General features: G+C 44.5%; 5 protein-coding genes across 8 annotated transcripts in view; 4 read left to right on the top strand and 1 right to left on the bottom strand.

The window, feature by feature from the left end:
- The first annotated feature begins 59 nt into the window (after window positions 1–59).
- Window positions 60–6,853, top strand: LOC6613165 (ankyrin repeat domain-containing protein 29). Of its 4 annotated transcripts, none has more exons than XM_032727440.1 (5): window positions 60–205; window positions 2,243–2,594; window positions 3,605–3,715; window positions 5,230–5,526; window positions 5,584–6,129. In XM_032727440.1, the coding sequence occupies exons 2-5, from the start codon at window positions 2,583–2,585 to the stop codon at window positions 6,127–6,129; spliced, it is 966 nt and encodes a 321-aa protein (XP_032583331.1). In that variant the 5' UTR covers window positions 60–205; window positions 2,243–2,582. The 4 variants fall into 4 exon arrangements, with proteins under 4 accessions (XP_032583331.1, XP_032583333.1, XP_032583332.1 ...); XM_032727441.1 differs by lacking the exon at window positions 60–205 and adding an exon at window positions 520–1,099 and having other exon boundaries at window positions 5,584–6,853; XM_002037610.2 differs by lacking the exon at window positions 60–205 and adding an exon at window positions 520–641.
- A 7-nt stretch (window positions 6,854–6,860) lies between these two features.
- On the bottom strand, window positions 6,861–8,603 carry LOC6613164 (glycoprotein-N-acetylgalactosamine 3-beta-galactosyltransferase 1). Its single transcript, XM_002037609.2, has 2 exons — window positions 7,397–8,603; window positions 6,861–7,338 (listed from the first exon to the last, which is right to left on the bottom strand). Exons 1-2 carry the CDS (start codon window positions 8,222–8,224, stop codon window positions 7,123–7,125), a joined length of 1,044 nt encoding a protein of 347 aa, XP_002037645.2. The 5' UTR covers window positions 8,225–8,603; the 3' UTR covers window positions 6,861–7,122.
- On the top strand, window positions 8,603–9,969 carry LOC6613163 (phenoloxidase-activating factor 2). The gene is made up of 2 exons (XM_002037608.2): window positions 8,603–8,801; window positions 8,868–9,969. The coding sequence occupies exons 1-2, from the start codon at window positions 8,613–8,615 to the stop codon at window positions 9,717–9,719; spliced, it is 1,041 nt and encodes a 346-aa protein (XP_002037644.1). The 5' UTR covers window positions 8,603–8,612; the 3' UTR covers window positions 9,720–9,969.
- A 193-nt stretch (window positions 9,970–10,162) lies between these two features.
- LOC6613162 (phenoloxidase-activating factor 2) lies at window positions 10,163–11,301 on the top strand. The gene is made up of 2 exons (XM_002037607.2): window positions 10,163–10,357; window positions 10,419–11,301. The coding sequence occupies exons 1-2, from the start codon at window positions 10,178–10,180 to the stop codon at window positions 11,259–11,261; spliced, it is 1,023 nt and encodes a 340-aa protein (XP_002037643.1). The 5' UTR covers window positions 10,163–10,177; the 3' UTR covers window positions 11,262–11,301.
- A 22-nt stretch (window positions 11,302–11,323) lies between these two features.
- The window catches only part of LOC6613161, a 1,958-nt gene continuing 224 nt past the window's right edge, over window positions 11,324–13,057 (top strand). Inside the window, exons 1-2 of the mRNA XM_002037606.2 lie at window positions 11,324–12,121; window positions 12,172–13,008. Coding sequence (XP_002037642.1) covers window positions 11,366–12,121; window positions 12,172–13,008 — 1,593 coding nt within the window. The 5' untranslated portion in view covers window positions 11,324–11,365. The remainder of the gene's footprint in view (window positions 12,122–12,171; window positions 13,009–13,057) is intronic.

The raw sequence follows: 13,057 nt of genomic DNA, 5'->3' as shown, positions 1-13,057 counted from the left end.
CAAAATCTAATGAATTACTTATTAGATACATATTCCATCCAGCAGCGACTGGTCACACTTTCGAAGGCCTAAGCGAAGGCTGCAGATTTCGCGTCGGGAAAATTCTATTACATATTTTAGGGCGCATCAAGTAAATGGCTCCCATTAGAGTGGCCCAATATATTATTCGCAAGCTCCCAACTGCACGGACTTACTTATTCAGCATGTGAGTATTGATTTTGCAAACAGCCATTCAGTCGTCAGTCAGTGATTTTGTTTTCGCTGGGTGGGCGTTTAGAGCGACTGCCCTTTGACCTCGCTCGATGTCAGCAGCGATTTTCGTCAATGGATGCGGACCTCCACTTTTTAGTGCCACTTCGCGTGTGCTTGTGCGGCTGTTGGGGCGCCCCAAGTGGGCGGCATTGTTTTCATCGCGCGCCATGTCGCGGAATTCGCAGTCCACGTTGCCTATTTATAGGCGTCGCTCACTGAATGAACTCTCTGATCGCATTTCATTGTGATTTCGGACTTGGCTTTCTCAGTTGCTCGCCAACTTTTGAAGCAATCGGTTCGCTTCGCGTCGCTTGATTTCAAAAATCCCAAACGGCGTGACTTTTGCCTTATTGTTGTTAGTTGTGTTTTTTCGTCTGAAACTTCTTGAGGTGAGATTTCACAAGTGGTTATGCTGCTCGTTGACCTTTTGTGTGTGCAAATTATGATATTTTTGCATAATATGTTTGCGACCAGCCCAGTTCAGCCGAGAGCAAAAAGATAAAATGAAATAAAATGAGATCATGATAACGTGAGATGCTATTTATAAGCACCTAAACAAAAAAGCAAAAATCCCGAGACCCATAATAAAGTGGCAAAATAGTAAATGAAACGAAATGAAAGTGAAACCAATCATGGTGCTTACAAAATACATTAGATAAATTATGTTAAAGTCCACCCATTGTGACCAGTCTGTAAAAAAGCTATTGATCACTAAACTCAAGCAAAATAACAAGTGGCTGCCAAAACAATCTAATCAGTAGATATAACCGTGTACCATAAGAGGTATCGCATATTACGGATATTTTATCAGTTTGCTGGCTTATCTGTAACTTAGTGTACGAAGTTGGTAAGAAAATTACTACATACATTACACATTAATGACTTTAAAAACACCTTAGGGCTCAAATGGTGCTAAAATGTTTCGGAACTATACCTTTTATTCAGCTAAGCCGAATTTCCGTTTCGGCCGTATATTTTAGATATATTCCCAATGAAAGCCCCTTCTGTAATTATGTGAATAGGGCAATTAAAAGTCTTACTCAGGCTAAGAAAACTTTGAACTCATGATGTCAGCAGCAGCACACATTGCGTGCCTGGCCAGAAAGACGATGATGATGAAAAGCCGCATGAGGAAAGTCCGAAAAACTAAAACACTTTCTAGGTCAAAAGTTGAAAGGCACAAGGGAAACATCACCATGATGATGCCCATAAAAAAAGGCAAGAAGCGAAGAAGAAAATCAGAGAAAAAAGTGCGGCTGCATAAAATGCAATTAATAAAGCAGTGTACCCACAAAGTAAGAGACCAGTAAATGAAAAAGAAAATGAAAATGCCTCACTTTGTGACCGGCTTGTTGCGTGTTGATTGAGCCAAGTCAGCTGCGATCTGAGATGCCGCCTGTCAATTTCCAGGGGGAGTTCCTATTAACAACGGAGAAATTACAGCATGCAAAAAAGTTAGTAATTGTTGTGTTCTTGCAACAGGGGAAATCGCATGAGTTGCAAAAATGTAGACAAAGCCTTTACTTTCAAGAAAAGTGAATTCATTTGGAGGGCAGCAAAGTTGCAGACCTTATCAAATTAATGGCATTCATGTGCAATATAGAGAACCTCTTCAAACAGTGGTGATTTTTATGGCCCTTTAAAAGGCATTTGGCTTTAAGTGAGCCTTATCGATTGGAGGAAATTCAATTTGCCCCTCTATGAATTATTAAATTGGTCTTGCAGCGCTTAGCTAAATGTTTATGTGGTTGTCTAAACTGACAGAAAATAAGATAACTCGACTAAAATTTAAACCTTTCACCAGAACTTAGATTTGGCAGCCTTCTGCGAGCAACTCCACCCGATGAGATTACAACTTTTCACTCTCCTACCATTTTGGCACTATAATTCTAAGCTACGGCTAACGAAAACCTGTTATTTCCGCAGCAACTTAATTCTAATGTGGCCCGTGCCTTTTGGCTGTGCTCCTTTTCCCCTTTACAAATTGCAGTGCTCTTGAGTTTCGGGAACTGGTCGCTTGGAATTAATCTTGGAATCGCACTTGGACAATGATGCCGCATCTAAAGTCGTCCGCTGTTGCTGGTGCGGCTGCTGGTTCCCATCTGATTTGATTTGGTGCCACTTGCCAGGCGATCTCGTTGCTATATAGCTATATAGTTGGCCAGAAGAAGTCGTTGTTGCTGCGGCAGCTGCTGTCGGAGGGGCAGCGTTACAGTTCGGAAAATCGGTCAATGGAAACGGGCTTGTAAGCAGGTGCAATCGCTGCGAGAGCCACGGAATAGACCAAACAGCCGGGGATCCAGAGGCCAGGAGAGCTTGGAGGCGCAGGCATGTCGCTTAAGGTGAGTAAATGCACAGGTATTGACCCATATAGCACTTAATTGACTCAACCGGATCGCGTTTGATGGCTCTTTTAATGGGAAAAACTCAAATAAATAGCAACTGGCAACTGTGAACTATGATTTAATAGCACTGTCATGAATTTCAAATTGAGAAAATTGAAAGAGTTCAATGCATTGAAATCAGATCTTGATGCCCAGATTATGTTTGAAGCTTTAAAAGTGTTTCTCACCTGCTGCTACTCACAAACATATATCTTGGTCGTCGTCATCAGGAACGTGATTATCACGATGGCATCACCGTCTTCATTGTCATTATGTCACTTCAAAGTGCAGCAGCATTTGCATTGTTGTTCCCCTCGCAACTTGAGTCACGTCATTTTCATGCGAGGGTTTTCACTTGCCTTTGCCTTTCAACAGGTGCTTCAGACCACTTCATCAATGGCAGAAACCTGGCTAAAAAGCAAACACATACACAGGCACACATCTGGGCCACTTAATTCGCTTCATTAACGCAATGTTGACATTTCAAACACATTTAGCTGGAAAAAATATTTATTGCATTTCCTCCTTCAGCTGAAATGGTCATGGGCGCAACTTGGGAAATTGGCATGCCAGTTAACCCTCAGAAAAAACAAATGCATTTTAGACTTGGACACATATTACTCATACCACCCGTAAGCCGCCCTCTGCATTTCATTTCACTGTTCAACCCTGTCCATCTGAGGGTTGGGTTTCATTTTAAAAAAATGCATTCAATGTGGCACGGGCATCCGCTGCGAAATAACTTTTTTTTTAGTCACTGCTCTGACCCTAATTACTGCAAACAGGAAGAGTAATATTCCCACGTGGCGCCCAATTGCGGAATGGGGGGCTATGAAGTGGTAACTTTGGCCAGGAAGCCCGGGGCACGGGTATCACTTCCCCGAATATCTCTCTATTTGGACAGCTGCTGCAGGGCAAGTTGATAATTGATTTGATTTCGTTTTTCGATTTCGATTTGGCGGCTGCAGAAGGAGACGCCCTCGGATGTGCAACTGCACATGGCAGCGATGAGGGGAGATGAGGTGGCTCTTCTTCGCGTTCTGGACAGCGGCAAAGTGCACGTCGACTGCAAGGACGAGGTAAGTTATAAAAAGCATTTAAATCAGTTTATGCAATTACACGACTTCCAGTTATATAAAGTCGGTTAAATGCACTTTAGTTTTGTACATGCAATCGGTAATGCATGACACATGCGACTTCAAAGTGCTGTCAGTGAAGTATTACGAAATCGTAGCCAAAAACAAAGTATTTTTTAAAGCCTCTACGAGGCAAACATCAGTTAACACGTCGTTGCTAAATTAAGTACGCACCAATTAGCAAAGAAAACGAAAAATGCAGCAAACTTGCATGCAAGGGAAACAAAAGCCATAATCTTTGAAATTTCTAAAGTAAACAGAAGGCTTTTGAATACTCTAGCAATCAAAGATGAAAAGAGTATTTAAATGTTGAGATAATAATTTAAAATACCTTAGTATTATATCATAACTATTTTTTTGTGAGCCTAACTATTAGCATGTGATATTTCCACCTGAATATCTCAGTTATAGTACTTTCTGTTAGTGTATAAAAATTGAAATTAAATTTCGCTGCCCACTCAGTGGAGCATGGACTCAAGTCCAACTGAAAGGAAAGTGGGCTGCGGGGGCAGTGTGCCATTGTGTTTCTATGTGTATGTGTATACATTTCTTTATATATATATTAGTATATTATTGTGCCAGTTGGTCTGCAAGAGTCCGCGGATAGGGTGGCCACTACGTGACTCCCCCATTTGGATGCAGACCACCGAGTGCATCGAGAGCGATTTGCAAGTTGTGGCGCGATTTTCCCGCTGGGACATGCCTCAATTTCCCCAGTTGTTTTTCTCTGTTTGGTTTTTGACGAGTCCGACCTGCATGCAAATCCGCACGATGCGATTAAGCGTTGACTTGGTGAAACTAATCGCAAATTGCTATTCAAATCACTTGATGGCCAATTAGACAATTAAACAATTTATCGCTTTGAAGTTGAAAAAACAAACGTAAGCTGTCAATTTGTGATGTCAGACGATTGGAACTTTGTTTCATCGTATAATTAAAGATTTTATGGTTTTGAATGTGCAATTCATTATATTGGTATTATTGGTACAAACTTTAGCCAATTATGACATTTTACACGGTTTTTTGGTCATAAGATGGCCTAAAAGAGTCACAGAGATGAAATAATAAATGATTTTTAAAGCTAATGATCCAAACTAACTATCCCTATCACGTTTTTGCTGATTTTTGAAAATCAATTTTTGGCCATTTTTTTCATTTTTTGTAAGGGGTTACATCATGATTTTTTGCGAAAAATGGCAAAAATTTGACATTTACAACTGTGAATGCCATTCGAAAGAGAATTTTAAAACGATTACAACGAGGTATGACATTCCATATTTTGAGAAATATTTTGATTGCCATGAAGAAAAAAAGTAGTATGAACCATAACTTTGCCTGAAATTAATGTACTCATTATATTATTGTATATATGTCCAAGACATAATTATATATATCTATATACTATTAGTTATTATTATTTCTATAGATATCTTTTTAATTGATCAAATTATTTGTAGGATGGAACCACCCCACTGATTTTGGCTGCTGCCGGAGGTCACACCTACTGCGTGATGGAGCTGCTCGATCAGGGAGCCGATCCGAACTCGCGTCGCCTCACTGGCACCACGCCCCTTTTCTTTGCCGCCCAAGGCGGACACCTGGACGTGGTGAAGATACTGATAAAGGCTGGCGCCAGTGTGGACACGCCCTCCGCGGATGGCGGCACGCCCCTTTTTGTGGCCTGCCAGGGAGGTCACGTGAAGATCGTTCGCGAGCTCTTGGATTGCGGAGCGAATGTCAATGCGCACATGAAGGTGGGTGATCCGAGATCTTGATGAGACATAATCTAACAGTGATCTATTTCTCTGCAGGATCGGGCAACGCCGGTTTTTATCTCCGCCCAAAATGGCCATCGCACGGTTCTATCGCTGCTGATTCAGGCTGGTGCCGAGATCGATATCAAGCGGATAGACGGCGCCACGCCCCTGTGGATAGCCGCCCAGATGGGACAGGATCACATCTGCAAGGTGCTGCTCCAGAACGGCGCCAATGTGGACACCGTGCGTTGCGACGGCGCCACTCCCCTTTTCAAGGCGGCCCACAAGGGCCATGCCGCCGTAATCACTGTGCTGCTCAAATACCGCCCCAATCTCGGCCAGCTGCCCAACGGAGAGTCCGCACTGCATGCCGCCGCCATGTTTGGCCACATGACCGTCTGTAAGCAGCTGGTGGCCGCCGGCAGCGATGTCCTGCTCAAAAACCACGATGGTCTGACGGCCCTGCAGCTGGCGCACCAGCAGAAGTACACCTCCATCTGTGATTATCTCCAGGAACGCATCCGGACGATGGTGGCGCGCAGCGCCAAGGCAATGGCCACGTCCGGAGTGTCGACCACAGTCAAAACTATGTCGGCGTAAGGGGATATCGCAGTTGGGAGACGACGACTCCAAAGTACCTTTATGCACAATACCCTAATGTTCCAAAAAGGCAAGAGGATGGAGACGCGAGTTTTTGGCAAAAGAATGGGGACTAAGATTATTTGGAGTCGAATTGGAAGCCAGGTGAATGCGGGTTTGGCTATATTCGAAGTACCCCGACTTGAATTGCTCAGTGAGACACTCACTTCCGCACAAAAATTAACCAAAAGATGGAAAAACCACTAGTAAGAACACGTCCAAAATCAACTTAATGGCCTCCCCCAAGGAAACCGAACTATTTATTAGATAAGCCGTATCATTCATATTAAAACCACTCGGAGCTTGTATTTTGAATTTAACACTAACCATAACAATAACACTAACGTTAAAGATAACAATTACTATAAAAATGTTAACATGGACCCGGAAAGAGAACGTTACACTGTCCCCTGTACATAACCATATATATATATATATACATATATACTTATATTTAAAAAAACCTAATGCTACTTATAGACCTACTCTACCCTAAGCAATTGTTGACGAGTGCTTTAAGTTTAAACGCCTTTTTGTCCTTAAATTAGCAATTAGTTAACACCGATGGTTTTCCGCTTGTTTCTTTGTAAAGTAGGTACGAGAATTAATTAATTTCTTACTTTACTAACACTTAAGTATAGTCCACAATTTTGCAAGTTTAATAAATTGACACACGATTACAAAAGAGTTTTATTTTCAACAATTATTCGGTGGTATCAATTTTAAGATAGAGGGATTATCTTTTAACTTCGGTGCTGAAGCGTAAACCGCTTTTTGTTGACAAGTGTTAGTCACTAGTCACTTGATTGTTTAAAACTTGGCTATAGAGCTTTCAATGCTGACGCAGCTTTTTTCGATGATAAAAATACTATTGAAATTGAAATTTCCAATTTACAACTTGAATATCGTTTTAATAAACAGTTAAAAAAGAAGCTTAGAATGTAGATTTATTTTCTAATACGCGTAGTCAGCTTGTATTTCTTGCTCAGCATCAATAGATTGCGCTCCTTGATCCTTTTCGGCGGCGGGATTATACTTAGGTGGAAGTGATTCTACAATCTGTTTTCGTCCAAATGTCCTTAATCTATTGATCATATACTCGAAACAGTGGATATAGCGATGTTGAACGTAGTGAAACGAAACCGCATAGTTGGACCAAGCGAAAATTCCCTGTGATGAAAGTAAATTTTATAGGAATTATAATATATAATATCTTAAGAATACACACATCTTGCGTTCTGTAGGCGAGGAACTTCCAAAACCAGTTTTTGGAATCATAGTGCAGAAACAGATTGGATCTGGCCTGCGGTTCGATGAGATACATGCGCCTGCGTCCCTCGGAATCGTAGATGTTGCCAGCCAGCACATTCACATTTTCGAGGCACTCCCTCAGCTTTTCTGCGGTGGGACCCGCATCCTTTTGCTCACACTTGGAGGGATTGGGCAGGGATAGCTCAACCAAGCGACGCAGTGCAGCACGACTCATCACGGTGCCGGGTGAGCCGAAATAGATGGCTAGCTCTGGGCTGTAGGGATAGACCATGTACCGCAGGTTCTCCATCACCACGTAGGTCTCGTCGTCTGCCTCCAGGAACCAATCGGCATCGTTGAGGTGATGATCATGAAGGTATTTTAAGGCCATTTTCGTTTTTAGCCACGACTCCCGGAAGTAGGGACTTACGGGCAGTTCCACAGATCCAGTTAGATTGACATCAGTGCGGCTGCTAAAGAAGATCAGCTTGTTGCACCGCCTGCCCCAAGTTTCCAGGACGGCTTGGGCCTGAGTCTTGTGATTAGTGGGCTTGGTGTACACATAGCACAGGACTCGCACCTCCTCGGTCATATCGATGTCCAGTGGAGTCGATGCACCCGTGCGATTCGTGTGCGATTTGAGATCCATTATTGGCCACACAAGAACCTGGGTGATCAGATAGCCAATTCCAATGCCCAGGAGCAGGAAGAGCACTGGGCGAGTGGATGATGGCGACGTTGTATTCGGCTGGGAATGATTGCTCCTATCCAGAAAAACACACTGCTTCCCTTCCATTTTCGCCATTACTGCTCTCGGCTTCTGAGTCCAAATATTATATATGTATTTTTTATCGTCACACCTTTTCGTCACGCCCACATATTAAAAATGCTCACTAAGTCATCTCTCTTACTATAACTTGTGATTAAATTTAAAACAAATTATATGTTTTCTTGTCATCTTTGAAATGGAAACGTGACTGAGTAGAGGTTTAGAGAATTCATCGATAGGAAGTTATATATGTTAATAATTTCTAAAAAAAAAAAAAAAAATTCCCAGCTCAATAATCAGTATATACTTTAAATATTTTATTTTATTAGTCTTTTGTGTATAATTGCTTCAGCTTATCGCTATGAAACGCGCAGATGCCAAGTAACAGAATGGGTAGTCTAGGAATCTGTTCGGTTGGGAGAAGATGTCGCGGTTCTTCGCTCCTTTGGTTATATTTCTGGGTCTCATCCTCTCGAGCGGTGCCACTCACATGTGCCTGAGTTCCAATCTGTGTGTTCCCAGGGAAAATTGTCGTGAAGAGGAGGCTTTCTTCGCTTTCGGGTCCACCATTGAGTGCTCCGACGCAGAAGTGTGCTGTGAAAAGTCAAATGTGGTAGGTTTATATATTTACATAAATATTTCTATCAACCGTATTCACGCGCTTTATTATGTTTCAAAGATCGGCATGAACAGCCCTCCACAACAGCCACTGGACAGACTCCTTGGCACGAGTAATCCAAATGACCTGGCTGGAAGCACACAGGTCCATGATGACCAATCCAAGCCGAATCAATTTCCCTGGGTCATGGCATTGTTCGTGAAGGACTCTTATCTGGGAGGAGGATCTCTGATTACCCCAGGACTTGTGCTAACTGCTGCCCACATCCTGGTGGAATTATCACCCAATGACATCATGGTTAGAGCTGGCGAATGGGATCTGTCATCCAGTGAGAAACTAAGTCCAACGATGGAACGTCAAGTGATCAAGATCCTGAACCATGAGGCATTTAACTACAGCAGCGCAGCCAACAACCTGGCGCTTCTCTTCTTGGATTCGCCTTTCGAGTTGGGGGCCAATATCCAGACCATTCGCTTACCCATTCCTGACAAGACGTTCGATCAAAGGGTCTGCACGGTCGCCGGTTGGGGAATGAGATCGTCGGCCGATGTTGATGTTCAGCCCATCCAGCAGAAGGTCGACTTGCCCGTTGTCGAAAGTCCCAAATGCCAGAGACAGCTCAGACTAACTAGATTGGGCTCGAACTACCAGCTGCCCGCCAGTTTAATGTGTGCGGGCGGAGAGGAGGGACGGGATGTCTGCTTTCTATTCGGAGGATCCGCCCTCTTGTGCTCCCTGGACGGTGATCCCAATCGCTACGAGCAGGCGGGCATCGTAAGCTTCGGCGTTGGATGCGGCCAGCCAAACGTTCCGACCACCTTCACCCATGTGTCCAAGTTCAGGGAGTGGATCAATCCGCACTTGAAGCAAGTGCTTAGCGTGCCAGGAAATACGCTTCCTGCCATGTCATAATATCCTGGAACTAATGTTCTCCTGTATTAAAATGTTAGTCGTGTTCACTTTCATAGACAGATTTCCAGTTAAAGAAAATTCATCATTGATGTGTAAAAAACCAAGTTTTGCTGCGCGTTATCTATAAGCAAGAAAACTATACATACGCTATACATACTATACTATATATACTATGGTTTATCCCAAAAGATTTTAGTATGTGCACGAAATACAGATCACATCAATGTTCACATTTGTAGTATTACCTTTATATATGGTATATTTATTTAAATACATGTTAATATATTTTTCAAGTAAATATTTTTTAAAGCTATCACTTTATTGAATCGAACCGTTTTTTTTGCATTATTGTTCTCTGATAACGAAGAGGGTGATTTCTTCTTCCCAGAACACGAGTTCGACGGAAAGACCTCTCAGGAATATTTTGAATCAGTGTTGAATCAGTCGTTAAGCTAGCAATGTGGCGACGAGTCATATTAATCAGCTGCTGTTTCTGGACGCTGACTGAGGCCGGAGCACCATGTGGCCTCCAGATGGAGTGCGTGCCCCAGGGACTTTGTAAAACGAGAGCCTGGGATCAGAATGCTTCGCCAAGCCCATGCCAGAGATCGGAACGATGCTGTCACAGTTCTCAAATGGTAAGTATGAAGTGAACCAAGTTGGATTGCCAGATATATACTCGTAATATATAAATTGCAGCTAGTGATCGGTGCTCCGCTAAACTGTGGCAAGAGTAATCCCAATGGCCTGGGCGACACAGTAGAAGCGATCGTCGATCAGGCGAAACCCAATGAGTTCCCTTGGACTGTGGCTCTGATGCAAGACATGATCTACTTCTTTGGCTCGGGAACTCTGGTCACCGAAAACATTGTGATAACCGCTGCGCACCTGATTCAAGATAAGACCATCAATGACTTCGGGATCATCGGCGGTGCATGGAACTTGAACCAGCTGTCTGGTAAAACGATTCAGTTGCGAACTGCGGCCAGGATTGTATCACATCCGGGCTTCAGCAACGTGACCGGGGCCAACAACATAGCCCTGATCGTACTGGCTGTTTCGTTCGAGATGAAGCCGTCCATTGGACCTATCTGCTGGCCCACTTTCGGAGTGTCCTTCGATCGGGAACGCTGCTTGGTGCCCGGCTGGGGCAAGCCGAATTCCCGGACCAATAACTATTCCCACAAGCAGAAGAAAATCGATCTGCCCATCGTGAGCAGGTCCCATTGCGAAGCCCTATTGCGGAGGACGGTGGTCCGGAGCTTCCAGCTGGATCCCTCGATACTGTGTGCTGGCGGCGAGTTGGGTCGAGATGCCTGCATTGGCGACGGTGGATCCCCGCTAATGTGTCCCATTCCCGGCCACCCGGCGCTCTACGAGTTCGTCGGCATTGTGAACAGCGGCTTGTCCTGCGGACTGCCTAATGTGCCTGCCTTTTACACGAACATCTCGCACATGAGGCCTTGGATTGAGAAACAACTCAATGACGAACTCAATAAGCCGTACAAGACATTTCCCATATATGATATATCCTTTGACTGAAATAAAAGACCACTTTCATATCTTCCTAATTGGATTTCAATCCTACTTTCCACTTGATCTGAGGAGCTGTTCACAATAATGTAACTATTATCAACTGATAAAAAATGAAGCTAAGGGATTGGTTCCGGCTACTGATACTGTCAATGCTTTTTTGGCTCCTCGTCCTGGAAGCAATCATATTCTTTAATAGCACTACCTTCACCGATCTAATCGAGTTGGTTCAAACGCCGTACAAGGAGACGATCACCTCCTATGACGTTGGTCTGCGAAGTGAGCACTGGGACGATGTTCGGATTGCGCGAATTCTTCAGGAGAATGTCCGTGTTCACTGCCTCGTTTATATGGACCGATCTGACTACAAGTACGGTGCTCAGAAGGCTAAGCATATCGAAAAAAGTTGGGGTCGTCGCTGCAATCGGCTGACCATAATCGATCAAAGGGATATCCCTCTGCTGCATGCATGTCGCCAGATTTACGAGGAATTCCACAATGAGCTCGACTGGCTGCTGGTGGTCTACTTGGACTCGTATGTCATCATGGAGAATCTGCGCTACCTGCTGGCGCAGTATTCGCCATCCGAGGAGATCTACTTTAGTGCGGAACATGCCGTCCATGTGTACGCCCATGTGGGTCAGGTCTCCACCACGGACTACATCTTCAGTAGCGAGGCGCTGGAGCAGCTGGCCACGAGGAGCTGCCTGCAGAATGAGATCTTTCTCAGGGAGTGCTTGACGCGGATGCGGACGGGTCCCAGCGAGTGGCTCCTGCCATTTGATGTTCCGGATGCGCTGATCCCGTACAGCCTGCGGAATAACTTCTGGCATTGGCCCTGCTCCTTTCGCGTTGTTTACCATAATCAGGTGAGTGGTTATCTATATAATTTCATTTCATATTATATCGCCATTTCTAGAGCTGGGAGAGCTGTTTTGGAGGAGCAGTGCTCTATCCATATGCCCGCGCCATGCAAATGTATGTCCTGGAGTTCTTGCTCTACCACCTGCGTCCTTATGGCCACCTGACTCCCCTGCCGGAACTAAGGTCTCCTAATCCTCTAACGAACATAGCATCCAGGCCGCTGAACGATCAGCTGGCCAAGTTGATGTATAGATCGGTTAGGATTATCTGCTTGGTCTTGACCTGGCCCAAGAAGTATATGAGTGGCGCTAGGGCTATAAGTGAAACTTGGGGTCGTCACTGCAACCGAGTGATTTACTATGGCAGCTCCCCCGGAACTACTATTTCTGGCTTGGAAATTGTGGGTCTGAATGCCAGTGATACCCGCAGTAAGTTGTGGGGCAAAACAAAGGCGGCGTTTCGTCATGCTTACCGGAATTATGGCCACGAGGCGGATTGGTTCTATAAGGCGGATGACGATACCTACGCCGTAATGGAGAATATGCGCAAACTGCTGAAACCCTACTCACCCAGAAATCCGATTTACTTCGGCTCCCCATTCAAGCTGGGCTCCACCCTCTACATGTCCGGAGGAGCCGGCTATGTCCTTAGCAAAAGTGCCGTGGAGCTATTGAATCTTGGCGCCGCCGAGAATTGCCAGCCTGGAGATCAGGGCACTGAGGACTATGTGATGGGCAAGTGCCTCAGTCTATTGGAAGTCCAGGCGGGAGACTCCAGAGATCTGCTCGGACGACAGCGGTTCTTCTCACTGTCGCTGGAACACTTCCTCATTCCGAATCGCGATGATGAGGGCTTCTGGCTGCAGGAGTATCTATACCAAACTACTGGAACGGTGAGTATAAAGCGGTTTCTTAGTAATCATAGAAGATTATGCACCCGTT

Source organism: Drosophila sechellia, chromosome 2L (assembly GCF_004382195.2).
Source record: "Drosophila sechellia strain sech25 chromosome 2L, ASM438219v1, whole genome shotgun sequence".
NCBI classification, from domain to species: Eukaryota; Metazoa; Arthropoda; class Insecta; order Diptera; family Drosophilidae; genus Drosophila; species Drosophila sechellia.
The sequence above is the reverse complement of the archived record's forward strand: the minus strand, read 5'-3'. Positions and strand labels throughout refer to the sequence as shown.